General features: G+C 41.0%; 1 protein-coding gene across 1 annotated transcript in view; it reads left to right on the forward strand.

Moving 5' to 3' along the window:
• The window catches only part of LOC139446262 (protocadherin Fat 3-like), a 121,186-nt gene that overhangs the window by 79,194 nt on the left and 24,751 nt on the right, over nt 1–17,241 (forward strand). Inside the window, exons 38-52 of the mRNA XM_071227614.1 lie at nt 888–1,138; nt 2,912–3,095; nt 3,575–3,989; nt 5,496–5,689; nt 6,860–7,102; nt 7,973–8,223; nt 8,957–9,143; nt 9,530–9,953; nt 11,343–11,536; nt 11,858–12,100; nt 12,854–13,098; nt 13,494–13,683; nt 14,442–14,862; nt 15,975–16,165; nt 16,827–16,972. Of these exons, the coding sequence (XP_071083715.1) occupies nt 888–1,138; nt 2,912–3,095; nt 3,575–3,989; nt 5,496–5,689; nt 6,860–7,102; nt 7,973–8,223; nt 8,957–9,143; nt 9,530–9,953; nt 11,343–11,536; nt 11,858–12,100; nt 12,854–13,098; nt 13,494–13,683; nt 14,442–14,862; nt 15,975–16,165; nt 16,827–16,972 (3,779 nt within the window). The remainder of the gene's footprint in view (nt 1–887; nt 1,139–2,911; nt 3,096–3,574; nt 3,990–5,495; nt 5,690–6,859; nt 7,103–7,972; nt 8,224–8,956; nt 9,144–9,529; nt 9,954–11,342; nt 11,537–11,857; nt 12,101–12,853; nt 13,099–13,493; nt 13,684–14,441; nt 14,863–15,974; nt 16,166–16,826; nt 16,973–17,241) is intronic.

Below are 17,241 nucleotides of genomic sequence, written 5' to 3' on the forward strand. Positions count from 1 at the left end.
GACTGGGTTGATGCATGTCATCGTATCCCAATTACGTGCATCGATGCTTCTGATGTTAATCACTGGATTGTCTGGTCCCGACTCTATTATTTACAGACCGCCGTCATATGGCTAGAATATTGCCGAGTGGGGCGTTAAACAACAAACAAACAAACAAATCTAATATTTATTTTCTGTTATAAATTGGGATGATAGGTAGCATGTTGGGTTTAAGTGTTTGCTCGGGCCTGGGATTGGGCTCCATACATAGATACAACACAGTGAAACCTCGATTATCTGGACGATCCCGTTCTTATCTGCTGATCAATCACAATGTTTTAAGATTATCTTTTTCAAGTAAACATGTATGTACACCAGCAAATGATATTTTACGTCCGTTTCTTTAGGTTCATGTAAAGTGAGTGAGTGAGTGAGTTAGGTTTAACGCCGCTTTTAACAGTATTCCGGTTATATCACGGCGTGTCAGCTTAATGTGGGAGGAAAGCCCGAAGTGAAGCAGGTCTATGACGTTTACCACTTTGGTGAAACCCACGAGCACGGGTATGGTGCTGAAAAGGTTCATGAAAAGAATGTTTGAAACAACTGTTGATAAATGTTTTTTTCCAGATGTTTCTGTGTTTATATGTTAGTCAAAACACTCTAGATCAACCCCCGTTTCCCTGTTTTTTTTAATGAAATTAAAAACCCTCGGACGCGTTTTACCCTACATATATCGGCCGCATGTGTTTATAGGAAATGGAGGAACGCGGTGTGTACACATCTGCGAAGATCTGACGATGCATTCTGCAAAACGATCTTTCCCGGCCATTTCCAGCAGCCAAGAAATGAAATATATTCTGAATGAAAACCAAATGTTGCTGAACTATTGTGGTTACTTTTTCCAACAGGTTACCACATACTAAGTGTCAATATATCGGATGTCGATGACGAAACAGCTGGCAACATATCTACGACGATCGTTAAAGGGAATGACTTAGACATATTCCTGATGAACAAGAACGAGCTTTATGCGAACACCGAGTCTGTAGATTTGGACAATGGAACCATGGACGGGAATCCCATCATGGTGGTTGTCATGGTAACTGAGACCACAGCATCAGGACGGTCGCTGTCAAGTACAGCTGTTGTGATGGTTCGGGTATGTGTCTGTCTGTCTGTCTGTCTACTTTATCACTTTACTCAGGGTAGATATCGAACGCGCCTAATGCGTGTTGTATTATTATCAGCCTTACAGAGTTTTGCAAAACATATTCCGAAACCATTAGTTATACAACAGGTGTCGCGTGCAAAAAGGAAACGTATTTTTGTGACGTATTTTGGTCACATGTTAATTCAGGCCTTCCTGATTTGGACAGCGCTTGATGGCTGAAGATCCTTGAAGATCCGGGGTAGAATAGGTCTTCAGCAACCCGTGCTTGCCGTAACAGGGGACTATGCTTGTCATAAGAGGCGACTAACGGGATCGGGTGGTGATGCTCGCTGACTTGGTTGATGCATGTCATCGTATCCCAATTGCGTGCATAGATGCTTCTGATGTTAATCACTGGATTGTCTGGTCCAGACTCGATTATTTACAGACCGCCGTCATATAGCTGGAATATTGCCGAGTGTGGCGTTAAACAACAACCAACCAACAACAGCGGCGTTAAACCAAACTCACTGACTCACTCTATAAGTAACAGAACGTAAACAAAAACGTAAACAAATATTGAAGTTTTAAAAGAAATAACCAGTTCATAACAAGTTTTGGATATAACGAATTGATTTCGAAACTAACGGTAACACAAATATACCTTGAAACCTTCAGATCTTAATCCATTCATTTTCTTACGACGTATTTTTTGAACTCACATTTTTTTTTTTATCTCGTTACTTGTTTTAGGATCATGTATGTTTTATAAATATCATGTTTCTCGCATCTCGTGACGGATGAAAAGGAGGTATTTCACTCGACACATGGAAAAAAACTCCTCAAATTGTTAAGATGTTTAAGAGATGTAGCCCTCTTTACACACCTCCAACAATGCACATTGTCAATGCATCAACTGTTTTTTTCATATAAAATCCATATCATAAATGAGGCAACAAAACCAATTCCATGTCTGCTAAGAGCGGAGTCAGTTATACGATTCCGACTTTATCATAAGAATGTGTTTATGAATCACTATCAAATGCTGATGGTACACTGTGTTCGCGAAAAGGTGAGCGTATCCTGGCCCATCGGTTGCAACCCCTCACAAACACAAGCAAAGGCAAGTCAATGGTTCACCTACAAAAATCCCACAGAAACATATGATACAGGTCAAATAGGGAATTCCATCGGACATAATTTTTATCAGTGAGGCATCAAAGTTGAAAATGTCCTCTACATGTCTGCTGTAAAACGTTTTGAAAGCTTTGGTTACCAAGCCCTTGAACGTTCTTTAGATCTTCGTTGAAAGAGCATGCTTGATTGCGCCTCAAACGCTGTGAATCGTAAACACTAAAGGCTGGAATGGCAGGATTATTGCGCGACATAAAGGGAGTTGACTCTTGGAAACTGGGCGGTCGGGTAGCCTAGTGGTTAAAGCGTTCGCTCGTCACGCCGAAGACCCGGGTTCGATTCCCGACATGGGTACAATGCGTGAAGCCCATTTCTGGTGTCCCCCACCGTGATCTTGCTGGAATATTGCTAAAGACGGCGTAAAACCATACTCACTCACTTAAGTTAAACTTAAGCGAAATTCCCCTGTTTGAACTCTGCCAAACCAAGCAGAAATTACTACTCATATACACATGAAGGCATCACATACAGTCTCGTGGATAGTTGTGGTCAGTCTGAATCTTTATGCAAAGATCTAAAAATGAAATCATATTATCATTAAACATACACTCAATAAATGATACTTACAGTGAAGTGTTTGTGGTTTAGGTTCTGTCCAAAAATGAATTCTCCCCTGAAGTGACAAGCCCAGCGTTAACAAACGGGACTTTCCAAGACCTGCTGATTCCCCTGTCAACGTCAGTTGGGGGCTACATAACACAGATACAAGGAACTGACGAGGACAGCGGCACTGATGGACAGATGGAATACCAAATAGTCTCCATACAACCAGGTGAGCAATGTTAGGGAACGTGGGGACGATGTCCCTGTCGTCGAAGGAGCTGTGCAGGTAACGTTCCCGTGAGCGTGGTTCAAGTCCCTTCTTCGTTTCTGTTTTTTTTAGTAAGCACCATTCTCGTTGTTTCACGGAAACGGTAAAGAAAAGCGACACAACTTTTTTCATATTCATAAGAAATCTCTACTTAAAGCAGAGTCGATTGTTTGATCTGCATCGCTTGGGAATTTCCTCCTACATTTAGCTGACACACTGTCATATAACGGGAATACTGTTATGAAAGCGCCGTTAATCTTAAGTCTTTAAGTTAAGTATATAGAACAACTTTATACTTTTATCCAACAAGCAGGGTATATATCTGTATTATATATATAATAATAAATAAATTATGTACATTAATATGAAAAAAAATCAATGATTACATAGAAAGTATGAATATTTCACAATTTTACACTTGTGTGTCATTTTTCGCCTAGATTCTGAAAATACATCCAGAGGAGTTTTTAACATCAACTCGGACACAGGAGTGATAACATTAGCAGAATCTCTATCAGGAGTGAAGAATAAAACAGACTTTCTGAACATAACAATACGAGTGTCGGACAAGGGAGATCCAGCCAAGTACGTTGAGGGAGTCATGACACTCAGCTTCCAAAACGCTGCAAACGAAGCACCAGTGTTCGCCAAGAAAATAGCGGTGGCGAGAATCAGCGAGGATCAGCCCGTCGGCAGCGTGGTGGCCAACCTGACTGTGGCTGATCCCGAGGGTGATCCACTGACTCTTAGTGTTGCGAGACCATGGGACTTGTATTTCAGCATGAACGGGTTTCAGGTGGTCCTCAACAACAGCTTAGATGCTGAAACGTCGCGTGCGTTCATGATCACAGTCCAGTACGTACACATACACCATCGATTTATCATCGATCACACACAATATTATATCATCATTCTAATATGATATGAGTGTGGTGTGGTGTGGTTTGGTGTGGTGCGGTGCGGTGCGGTGCGGTGCGGTGCGGTGCTGTGCGGTGTGGTGCGGTGCGGTGTGTTTGTGTGTGTGTGTGTGTGTGTGTGTGTGTGTGTGTGTGTGCATAAAGCAGAGTCGATTGTACAATTCCTAGTATATCATGAGCACGTGTAAATGAATTACTATCAAATAGGTAATGATACCAGGTGTTCGCGAAAAGGTGAGCCCATCCTGCCCAAACTGGCAGCTGCCACAATCACATGCAAAGGCAAGTCAATTGTTCACCTGAAACGAAACACGGAAACATATGGTACAAGTCAAAATAGGGAATTGCATGGAACATAATTGTAGTCACTGGTGCGTCAAATTTGGAAATGTCCTCCATATGTCTCCCATAAAACTTTTTGAAAACTTTAATGATGCCTTGAATGTTGCAACCTTGATCAAACAACTTCTCAGCAAGAGTCGTATGACGTCAGTAATAGCAAAACATTGATGGGCAGTGTTTAATATGATTATAACTTCTACAGAGACACTAAATTGATATTGATACGACTTTTGTCTATTTTGTGATCATGTCCAGGGTCAAGACATGATCGGTACTCTAACTTGAAATGAGACAAGTTTATGACAATATTACACATATTCCATAGGATATTGAAACCATTGTCATTCACACATCGTTTGTAATCAGAGTTTGGTTTTAATGCTGTTTCACTATAGGTCATTGTTCCAACTGTTTGAACGCAGTAATCTTGTCTAATTATTCTACAACAAGTTGTTCGTAATACAGAATTTACGTGACATACCCGTGAAGATCCGGGTTAGAATTGGTCTTCAGCAACCCATGCTTGTCGTAAGAGACAACTAACGGGATCGGTGTCAGGCTCGCTGACTTGGTTGATAAATGTCATCGTATCCCAATTGCTTGGATCGATGCTCATGATATGAATCTCTAGATTGTGTGGTCCAAAGTCGATTATTTACAGACCGCCGTCATATAGCTGGAATATTGCTAACAATTTATGTAACAATGAGACCGCCTTCGTGGTCTAGTGGTAGAGCGTCCGCCCGGAGAGCGGAAGGTCCGGGGTTCGATCCCCGGCCGCGTCATACCAAAAGACGTTAAAAGATGGCACTTGTTGTTACCCTTTCTGGCGCTCGGCATTAAGGGGCTAAAACAAGGACTGGTCGGCTCGGAGTCAGTATACTGTGTCCCATTGGGGTATCCATGTTAAACTGCGGCATGGTATCTCAGTGTGCTAGCACTATAAATCGGCATAAGTCCGGATTAGTTTAAGCAGCCACACACACACACACGAGCATGCACGTCGCTATATAAGTGCAATAATCTTGGACGCGACGTTAAACCCCATTTCACCTCACCTCACCTGTAACAACGAACTTACCCTTCTCGTCAATTCATGTAGGGCGACCGATGGCAAGAACAATGACACCACGACTGTGATGGTCAAGGTCCTGGACGTATACGACACTCCGCCTCAGGTCATCGTGCAGGACCTGCTGGAGGTACAGGAGGAACTCCCAGTTGGGGCATCCCTCGGGCAGCTCTTCTCCGTCACTGATGCTGACCTCAACGATTCTTTCACATTCTCCCTCCATGGTAAGACTGAGTAGGATCACCCGAGCAGAGGTCCTTAGTATTCAGTGATTGTCATTACAACCAGGGGGCACGGGTTGCTCAGTCGTCTAAGGCGCCGCGATTCGCTGTGCAGAGTTGCGTCCCTTAGGCACGCCAGAAACCTATGATTGTGGGTTCGAATCCCGGTTCGCCCAGATTATGTTTCTAGGTTTGTCAGCACCATACCATTGCTCGTGGGTTTCACCGAAGTGGTAAACGTCAGACATCTACACCACTTCGGGCTTTCCTCCCACATTAAGCTGACACGCCGTGATATAACTGGAATACTGTTAAAAGCGGCGTTAAACCCAACTCATTCACTCACTCACTCATTACAACCAGATAACGAAGATCAGGTATGATATGATTTAACGTGGCTGATTGTGTGTCATCGTGCTCCATTACAGCAACTAAGGATTTATAGGTCCAAGATTGGATTATTTCCGTGATATACACGCAAATTGAATATACATGACTGTGGAGTACAACAAATATTCGCCCCGATCTGCACGAGGATCACGCTCTGATGATCAGCTGCTCTACAAAACAGAAATACTACTTTTTTATTTTAGAGGGTTCGAGGGTGTGAAATGGGTGCGAAATTCCTTGTGATTTAGGAATCCTGGTGCCAACAATACAATGTGTCAATTTTAATATACACATGGAAAATGATGAACATACTGTATAGTCGGGGTATTGCTTATCATACTTTACTGGACGGTCAATCGTTTTGTCATGAGTCCCTTCTTTTGTCGTCCAGATAACCGAGGTTTCACTGTGTTGAATCTATATAAGTAAATTGGTTGGTTGGTTGGTTGGTTGGTTGTTTAACGCCGCACTCAGCAATATTTCTAGCTATATGACGGCGGTCTGTAAAAGATGGTGTCCGGCCCAGACGATCCAGTGATTGACATCATGAGCAGCGATCCACGCAATTGGGATACGATGACATGCATCAACCAAGGTGGTGAGCCCGACCTCCCATCTCGTATGCCGCCTCTTACGACAAGCATGGCTTGCTGAAGACCTTTCCTAACCTGGGTCTTCACGGGGCTCGTCTTTGCAATAACGTTTCATTGGGCTATTTGTATATGAAGCAACGTCGAAATATTTATGAATTGTTTATCATAAATATCAACATATTTATTTCAGGGAACGACAGTCAGTATTTCGAAATTGACACAGTTTCTGGGGCAGTCAAGATGAAGACGAGGCTTGATTATGAAGGTGGTTATGGCATTCACCGCCTTGACGATCTGAAGGTCACTGTTACAGACAAGGGAGAGAACTCTACCTCCGCCAACCTCAACATAACAGTATTGGATGTCAATGACAACCCACCCACATGTTCTATGTCAGTATACGAGGTGGAAGTCCAAGAAAATACAGAGTATAGTAAGTATTACATTTTCCAGTACATTATTAAAAGAGAGGCGGATAATATGACCAGTTATAATTTGAAACCTCTAGAATCTTTACAGTGCTATTATTCATTTCAACGTTTCTTATAGTCCAACATAAACGTAATATACCTTTTGCTGAAGGAGAGGTATTTATTCCTAGAAAGGATTAGATATATGGATGAACAACAGGTAGCGACGGGTCGGTACGTAGCTTCTGAAAGAATTTATTTTATTCATGCCGAACCATTCCTGACTCGAACTTATTGTTTGTGAAGATACTATTCTTTTCGAAATAATAAGGTCGCATAAAATTATATACTGACGCCATGTCACAATTGTTGATACGTTGATATGACGTCACGTTGCTATCGGCCGCTTCGCAAATAAAAAAAAATATCATTGGAACATTTGACGGGAACTAGCGAAGGTAAACGACCAGTTCCGTATGTAAATAATAAAGGCCTTGTCATTCTTTGTTCTAATGTTTTATACACCACTTTTCTGAGCGTCATGTCATGTCATGTTCAGTATCAACAAAGGAATATTTGTATTCTGTGTGTATTTTCTATTTTAAAATCGACATTTTCGAATCGAGGTTTCCAAGAAATGAAGCATAACGTTTTACAAAGGTGACATCTGATTGACTCCAGATCTCACATATACTTTATTTAGATTTTGCAGTTAATATTCTCACAGGGTTCGCCTGACGCGACCTTCTATGCAGGAGTTGACATATACGCTGAGAGGTATCGTGTTGGGGTAAAAGGTCTGATTTTAACCAGATTAACCCTATTGGTAATATTTAACATATAGTTCACCTCCTCACATATGATACTTTATTTATTCCATTTCTTCCTCAAAGATGCCAGTCTTCTCAAGTTGATGTGTCATGATGCTGATGCTGGAGACAATGAAACGTTGACAGCAAGGATACTAGGACTTGACTCAAATGTCTCCTATCATCTCAGGAATCTGAGGTTGTTTGCCAACATGTCCGATACTGATTACGAATCACTGTCAGCGAAGGAGAGGGAAATATTCTTGGACGTGGAAGTCACAGATAGACCGAATAGAACTGACTATAAAGTAGCAAGAACTATCTTGCATATAAAGGTTTGTATATAATAAAGAACATGAATCTGAAACGTGAAATACCATTGTCATTCGTGAAAGGCGTATCCTGTTTCATCAAAGAATACGCTGGTATTAAACTAAACCCCTTTCTGCCGTTATTTACATAACTAATTGAATTTCCAAGTTAAAAAAGCGACAAAACCCTTTCCATATCCAATAGAAATCTCTGCATAAAGCAGAGCTGGATGTTCGAATCCGACTATTCATGACCATGTGTTTATGGATCACTATCAAATAGTGATGATACAAGGTGTTCGCAAAAGGGTCAAAGGCAAGTCAAATTTCCACCTAAAAAATCATATGGTACAGGTCAAAATTGGGAATTGGGACATGATCTTTTCACTGATGCATCAACTGTGGAAATGTCCTCCACATGTCTAGCATAAAACCTTTCAATGTTGTTACCTTGATCAAACAACTTCTGAGCAAGAGTCGTATGACGCTGTTGTGGGATAAAACTGAATACTGAATGCCAAAACCTCACATGCAATTCATAAATAAATTACCATGAAGCGTACGGGATACATGTACGCTAGTATTAACTGAAACCACCTCATGCTGTTTCAACGCAAATGTAATTTTAAGTTCGATGAATACTGCCAAGCATTCACTATTAGATGACTCTGAGACACTGTTCTACATCTACCTTATCTATAGGTTCATTAAAATTACATAAATACTGATGTAGATTTAATTGCTTATTCATAAACAGATTTTACCGAAAAATGAGTTCGTGCCTGAGTGGATATTACCAACACCTGATGAAAACAACACATTCCCCACCATCTTTGCACCGCAAGATGCTACTGTTGGAACCGTTCTTATACAAATGAAGGTGAAGGACGCAGACCTAGGGCCAGATGGCGACATACAATACAGTATTGAATCAGTACACACAGGTAGGAGCACATTTCAGCAGAATTCAATGCAATTTTTGAAACTTTAAAAAAAATAAATTTCTGTATATTTTGTGATTACGCTTTCGTCATATCGACATACATTACTGACTATCATTAATGTCAATAATAAAGAAAGCGTTAATGTCATTATACATATATTCATAATACTAACCGCAGTCTGGATAGACCGTGTCTTTGTTGAGTTGCATCCCTTGGTCGTGACAGGATCCGCTTCACCCGATAAGATGGTCTGTAAGAACAATACCCATGCTCTTGCGTTTCGTCAAAATGGTACCGTCTATTACCTGTGCAAGGTACGTAAGCTTACACAGCATCGTACAACTAAAATATCTTTAAAAGGGTATCAATTCTCATGTGTATTTTAGATGCTGGAATTAATGCGAGTGGCATGTTCTCTCTGGACGAAGTCACTGGACTTCTCAGACTCGAGAAAAGTCTTATGAGCAAGGAACAAAATGCAAGCAACATTGAATTTTACTTCCTCACCGTAACTGCATCAGACAAAGGCGTGAAACCAAACTCCATCACCGGTTACCTGAAGCTTATTGTACAACACAAGGAAAACCAACCTCCAAGCTTCGACAGGACGGTATACAGGTGCAGCGTTGCTGAGAGTATGAAGGTTGGAGACAAGCTGATCGACGTCAACGTTACTGACCCTGAAGGAGAACATGTCAACGTATCCTTGACCCGTCCATATTCTGACGTTTTCGGTTTCAATGGGACGGAGTTGCAACTTAAACAAAAACTGGACTTTGAGCAGAATAGCAAATACGTTGTTGAGATCAAGTGAGTCCTGAGTATTTGTTTTAGATTTAATATTATTTATACATTTAAACCCGCGAAGATCCGTGTTAGAATTGGTCTTCAGCAACCCATGCTTGTAAAAGGCGACTAACGGGATCGGGTGGTCAGGCTCGCTGACTTGGTTGATGCATGTCATCGTATCCTAATTGCTTGGATCGATGCTCTTGATATCAATCACTTGATTGTGTGGTTCATACTCGATTATTTACACACCGCCGTCATATAGCTGAAATATTGCTGAGTGTGTCCTTAAACAACAAACAAACAAACAATGTCCATTAAAATAAAGAATTGCGAAGCAACCTTGAAAGCACTCGCAGATAATACGGTTTACATCTCTATACATAACAACATCACGGTGTAGGTATGAAGAAAGGAGTTTGATCAATGATCAAATACATGAAGGGTTCGGATTAATCTTAAACATTGCAAAATGGTGTCTGTACTATTTCCATTCTTCATCGCGTATAGTGTGTTTCGTGTGTGGGGTGGCCTGGTAGGTAAATCAATATACCCGAACTCGATTATCCAGACACAATCCAGGGCACAATGTGTGAACCTCGTCTTGATGTCCCAAGTCGTCATATGATGGGCATACTTGTCATGTAGACGTCACATAGTCTGTCCTTTTTATGGAGTTCACTTTAACAGAACCATGTTTCAAATTGACAAAATATCATATATATTTGTCTAATAATCATGGTTCTTCAATTTAATTGTAACCTCGACATTCAGTAAGAGTATCTAGTTTTCACATCAGCGCCACCCAGGGTTTTAGACAGGGAGAGGGTGAGATCATCATGCCACAATCAGACTGTTATTTAGTCAGTTTTTGGCATGATTGTTAGGTATTAACAACTTTCCTTCTGGACCCGTGAGTGAGTGAGTATGGTTTTACGCCGCTTTTAGCAATATTCCAGCAATATCACGGCTGGGGACACCAGAAATGGGCTTCACACATTGTACCATGTCGGGAATCGAACCCGGGTCTTCGGCGTGACGAGCGAACGCTTTAACCACTAGGCTACCCGGCCGCCCCTGGACCCGTGAAGATCCGGGGTAGAATAGGTCATCAGCAACCAACGCTTGCCGTAAAAGGCGACTATGCTTGTCGTAATAAGCGATCGGGATCGGGTGGTCAGGCTCGCTGACCTGGTTGATGTATGTCATCGTATCCCAATTGCATGATGTCAATCACTGGAATCTGTGGTCCAGACTCAATAATTTACAGAACGCTACCATATAGCTAGAATATTGCTGAGTGCGGTGTTAAACAACAAACAAACAAACAAAAACATTCTGTGTATAATTATAGCTCTTTCCATTGTCATTGAACTTCCTTCTTTTTACGTGTCATAATCATTACTTCAGTGCAAGCGATGGAGAGATGGAAGTAACGTCAGTTGTTTACATATCAGTTGAAAATGATTATGACGAGTTTCCGTTTATACACCTGGTGTCTGACATCGAGATGGTGGAAGAACTGCCAATAGGAACGGCACTCAATGATTGGTTTTCTGTGAAGGATATGGACGTTGACGACAATCACACTTACAGTTTAAGTGGTAAAACATCTGGCTTCGTTTCATTTATCCTTGCTAAGTGACACATTACGTTATTATGATATTAATTGTATACATATAATTCAGAAAGCAAATTACTATTTTCACAATAGACATGAATGTACAGTTCGATTCACAGTGGACCAGTATAACGAGGTTTAGGTAATCAAATTAAATATTTTCATTGAACAAATAATTTTTTTAATTCAGTAGGTCATAAATTTGACATTCTGAATTACACCACGATATATTTGAAAGATCGTAAAGAATAAATAATATTTATTTTGACCACAATTGTAAATACGACGATCATGTTGATTACAGGAAACGATTTGTGGTTCCTCACTATCGATCAGTCATCCGGTGAGATATCAGTCGCTAACCTGATCGATTATGACGGCGCAGATGGAATAATCATGTTAATAAACGTGACCTTGACCGTGAGGGACAATGGAGGCAACGAAGCCAATGCCACGTTCAACGTGACTGTTGTCAATATCAACGATAACGCCCCCTCTTGTTCTGAGAAGGTTTACAGCATAAATATCACTGAGGATACCAGTTACAGTAAGTATCTACTCACATTACCAGGATGCTTTACCTTGCAATTTTGAAAGTTCTCAGTGTTTATGATCGGTGTTCTGTATTGGTAAAGTCACCCGTAGGGATTTCAGGTTAAGACAGGCTGCAAGCAACCTATGTGTATATGTCTTCACCAGAATCAGTACTTTGTGTGATACAGTTATTTGTATGATACTTAAAACCTTCCTTGTCTTCCTGAGTTTATCTTCGAAAGAAGTCATGACGTGTGTAGAAAGTGTCCAAATATGTGGCTATTCCGGCAAAGAATACAAATCCACAGCAGCCTGTGCTGGTCGTAAAAGGCGGCTTAATGAACATGGTTGTTGGTTGGTTTGTTGTTTAACTCCGCACTCAGCAATATTCCAGCTATATGGCGGCGGTCTGTAAATAATCGAGTCTGGACCAGACAATCCAGTGATTCACACCATGTGCATCTACCCACGCAATTGGGATCGATGGCATGCATCAACCAAGTCAGCGAGCCAGACCACCCGATCCCGTTAGTTGCCTCCTACGACAAGTATAGTCGCATTTTACGACAAGCATAGGTTGCTGAAGACCTATTCTATCTATTTCAAATGGGGCATTTAGATAATAAGCTATCCGCAAGAGCATTACTATGATTTATTTGTTCACATTACACACCAGTTGAAAAAGGTTAAAATTTGGCAAAGTTAGAAATAAAAGTATCCTGTCTCATTTTGTTAAAATTAAAAAGTATTATGTCTTTTGTTACAGATTCAACGATTTTCACTCTTGATTGTACCGATTTAGACAATATTGATGAAACCAATTTTACGACACTCATCCTTGGTTCTGAGAGGAATTCCTCCGCTTTTCGAGTCAAGGCTCTGGACCTGTTTCTGGTAGATGAAACTTTAGACTACGAAAGTGGTGACAAGCAATACATGCTGACGATAGAACTTCACGACATTCCGGAAACAGGTCAACCCAAAACAAGCTTTGTCATGGTTGTTGTGGAGGTAACTCGTATGATTTTACATTTGAGATTAGATGAACTAGATAATATTAAAACTGGATTATAGGTATAACTTGGTCTTTTATGTATTTGCGGAAGTCAGGAGAACAATTACTTTCACAAATACTTTCAGAATCATTAATAACTCTGAGAATGATTTCAAACTGAACGAACACGATTAACCGATTTTAATTTATTCATACAAAATGATATAGAATAATTTTCCGGTATAAAAACATACGAAATGGTTGAAAATGGTCTACACATATGAACCAATGTTGAAGACAAACGTTCCCTCGGTCGAAACTGTGACAACGTGTGTGTTTCTTTAGTCCTCAACAATCGCAAAGTGTTACATCGTCGCGACCCCTTCAGAAAACGTGTTGTTTCGTCCTTCAGATATTATCCAAGAACGAGTTTTCGCCCATGTGGGTTTCCCCTCTACCGAACACAAATGAGACATCCTTTCCGAGCATTCACATACCCCACGACACAGCTGTAGGGTCGCCATTGTTGACATTCACGGTCAAGGACGATGACGACGGGCTGGACGGAGAGTTGACTTTCGGCGTCTCTTCGATAATTACAGGTAATAATAATAATCATGATGATGATGATCCTAATAATGGGCATTATCCACCATCGAGTGCATGCTAATAGCGCAACATAAGAAATGAAAGCTTTGATAGAGGGAAAGAACAGAAGGGCAGTAGAAATAGTGACGTCTGAAGACATGGGTTTTCAGGATTTTTCTGAAAGAGGCCAAGTAGGGAGACTGCTTGATGTTGGCAGGGCGAGATGACATGAGGCACTTTTAACATGTCTTGATGCTCTGATATAAGACTTCTGGGTGGAATGGGAGGTTGATGAGCTCCACAAAGTAGTCGAGAGCAATAATATTTTTCCAATCTGGCATTGCAAAGTCACACACAGGATTTTTTTCTATTCTGAACGGGAAGCCAATGTAAGTCTTTCAGAACTGATGTGATATGTAGATGTCTAAACGTTAAAAGGGGCGGTCGGGTAGCCTAGTGGTTAAAGCTTTCGCTCGTCACGCCGAAGACCCGGGTTCGATTCCCGACATGGGTACAATGTGTGAAGCCCATTCCTGGTGTCCCCCGCCTTGATATTGCTGGAATTACGCTAAAAGCGGCGTAAAACCTTACGCACTTACTCACTCTAAACGTTAAAGATATGATACGTGCTGCAGTGTTCTGCTTTTTTGCAGCCTGTGGAACTGTTCTTGGGTAAGACCAATCAAAAGACTAGTACAATGGTCCAGTGAGATTAACTTCGTGTTGTAACTGACGTAAATGTATCAGGTATCACACCATCTTCCTCTTCCAGATTCGGGAAATAATATCACAGGCCTCTTCACCATCGACGACGTGTCAGGTAATCTTCAACTCAACCACAAACTGTCCTCAATACCTGAGGCACGGAATGCAAACTTCTTTAACCTCATCATCGTGGCTTCTGACAAAGGAAATCCTCCAAAGTCTGTAGAAGATAACATCAAGGTGTTTGTAAAGCGAGTTGGAAACCTTCCCCCGGAGATAGAGCAAACCTTTTACAGTCTGCGGGTGATGGAAGACACGGTACCAGGTTCTGTCCTGCACAGGATCAATGCATCTGATGCGGAGGATGACAACCTCACCCTGAGCTTGGTCCAGATGGACTCCGGCAAGTTCCTTCTGGATTATGATGAGCTAAAGCTGATCGAAAAACTTGACTATGAGGACCAAAAACTGTTTGCCTTCCAAGTTAGGTAAAGTTGTTAATATATTTACGATCATAGTTTAAGAGACCATGTTCCCATTTTATCAATCTTTGTTTGTAGCCTGGTTTGAAGAGGACATGTCGGGCAGGACATGCTTACCCTTTTAGCGAACACCTGGTGTCATCGCTGATTTTCAGTGGTCCATTCATATCCTTTTCACAACAATTTTACCCTTTACGCCAAATGGAATCTGTTTCGGCGGATAATCAAGAAGGGTTGTTCTCTTGCATAGGCTTTTTTATATTTTCGTGTAAACTTTTTCAGACGTATGCATTATGATACACGTAAGGTCAGAGAAGTTTATTGTTTCTCCAGAATTGCCCTGATTGTGATCCGTACCTTGTCCACACCATACCTGTGATCGTGGGTTTCACCAAAGTTGTGAACGTCTCATCGAACTTTCTCCCGACATTAATTAAGATAGCTTCGCGATAAATCGCAAAGAACAATGAGGAACGAAGCGTGGTTTATTTTCAATAAAACATTGGTCCATCATGGCGTCATTTCTGGAGATTTGAATACGCGCTTGCAACTTGATGACGTCATATATTGGACGACGTTATGTTTGAGAGGGGAGTGTCTAGTTGGTTGTTCCCCATAGATACAACTGGGCTACGCAGATAAACGCAGTGGCCGAACGATCGCATCCAAAAGTGGGAGAGATATTACAATCGGTATAAGGAGGAACCGTACAGAAAATCGATGAGAGGATTGTGAGAATATGAGGGAAATACCAAACTTAACCCACCTGTTCGTAAAATGGACTTGTCCGAGATTGAATATTGCTGACTTAGACGTAAAACAACACTCACCTAGCTGCTCCTTTTATTGGACCTTTCACAACGTTTCAGTTCGTTTTGCTTCATTAGTAGCTACTAAAAGATGTTGAATGGTGATTACTTTGTTTGCATCTTCATTCTGAGATCATATTCCTAATTGAGAGAGTTAGTCATATTTTGAGCATTCCACAGCCTTACATTTTGTACTCCTGTTGGGATTCCAACCTTGGACTTCGGATTGAAGAACCAGGTTTTTATCTTCTAGGCTAATAGTACCTTGCCGTCACTATAACAATGAGACCAAGATTCTTTGGTTTTCAGTGCAAGTGATGGTAAACACGAAACACTTGCAACTGTGTCTGTAGAAGTTCTGGATATCAACGATGAAGACCCTGTGATATTAACTAAAGACCCTCTAGAAATACCAGAAGAAATACCACCGGGTTCTGTAGTTCACCTATTCACAGTTGAGGATACGGATTTCAATGACAGTCTTACCTTGGTGTTGAATGGTGAGCTTGAACCTTGCTTAATAAGAATTTGATATAACGCACGACCAGTTACATCTGGACAGCTACGAGTGAGTGAGTGAGTGAGTTAACATTTAACGTCACATCTGGACAGCTACGATATCCATTTGACAGCCTGTATAATGATAACGTAACCGTATGATCACTTTGCAAGTGTGGCGTTCCCACATTAAAGTATTAAAATATTCACGGTACAGTACACTTGTTCAGTTTGTAAACAGTAATAATCAGAGTATTGTGTGTAAAAAATAAAGCTTAACCAGTTTTGGTGGCAAAGAGAATACTGATGTCATTTGATAGTGACGCCATGGTAACCGATGAGGTCACAATGGTCTGCAAGTACGGTGATGCCATTTTATTAAAGCAATATAACCTCAGAGATGTTGCTTGATTACTCCCGTGGAAGCCAGTTTTGTGTGATAAAGCATGTATTCATACCCGGTATCCCCACGTTAAATTTGTTAAGACGCTTTGCTACCAACGCCGTGACATAACTTAGAATACAGGAAGAAAACAAGTGTATGATACTGTGCCCTACATATTCATTATTTTTGCGAAAATATATACTGTTTTACAGATTTGATAGATTACAACATATTTGTAATGAAATATTCTAATATGATTTATACAAACATTCCAACAGGCAATGACAGTCAGTACTTCGACATAAATCCAACATCTCTGGAGATCCGAATTAGAAAGGCTGTGGACTTTGATGGCGATGATGGTCGTCACTTCCTGGATGATTTGACCTTGACTGTTGTGGACAAGGGAGGCAACACGGCCAACGTAACGTTCAACGTTACAATTTCGAACATAAACGACAATGCCCCAATATGTTCAGACACCCTATATACAGTGAACATCACAGAAAACACCTCCACAAGTAAGGAGTCCCTATCATTTTTAAATAGTGAGTGTAGTTTAGTTTGGAAGTTCTCCATATTTTCACCATGTTTGGGCCAACACTTGACTTGTCATTGCATGTGTTTGTAACAGGTGCCATCGGCGATGTAGGATAGTTACGCTCACCTTTTCGCGAACACTTGGTATCATTA

This window comes from Haliotis cracherodii, unplaced genomic scaffold, assembly GCF_022045235.1.
Source record: "Haliotis cracherodii isolate W230 unplaced genomic scaffold, xgHalCrac1.p SCAF_6, whole genome shotgun sequence".
Classification (NCBI taxonomy): domain Eukaryota; kingdom Metazoa; phylum Mollusca; class Gastropoda; order Lepetellida; family Haliotidae; genus Haliotis; species Haliotis cracherodii.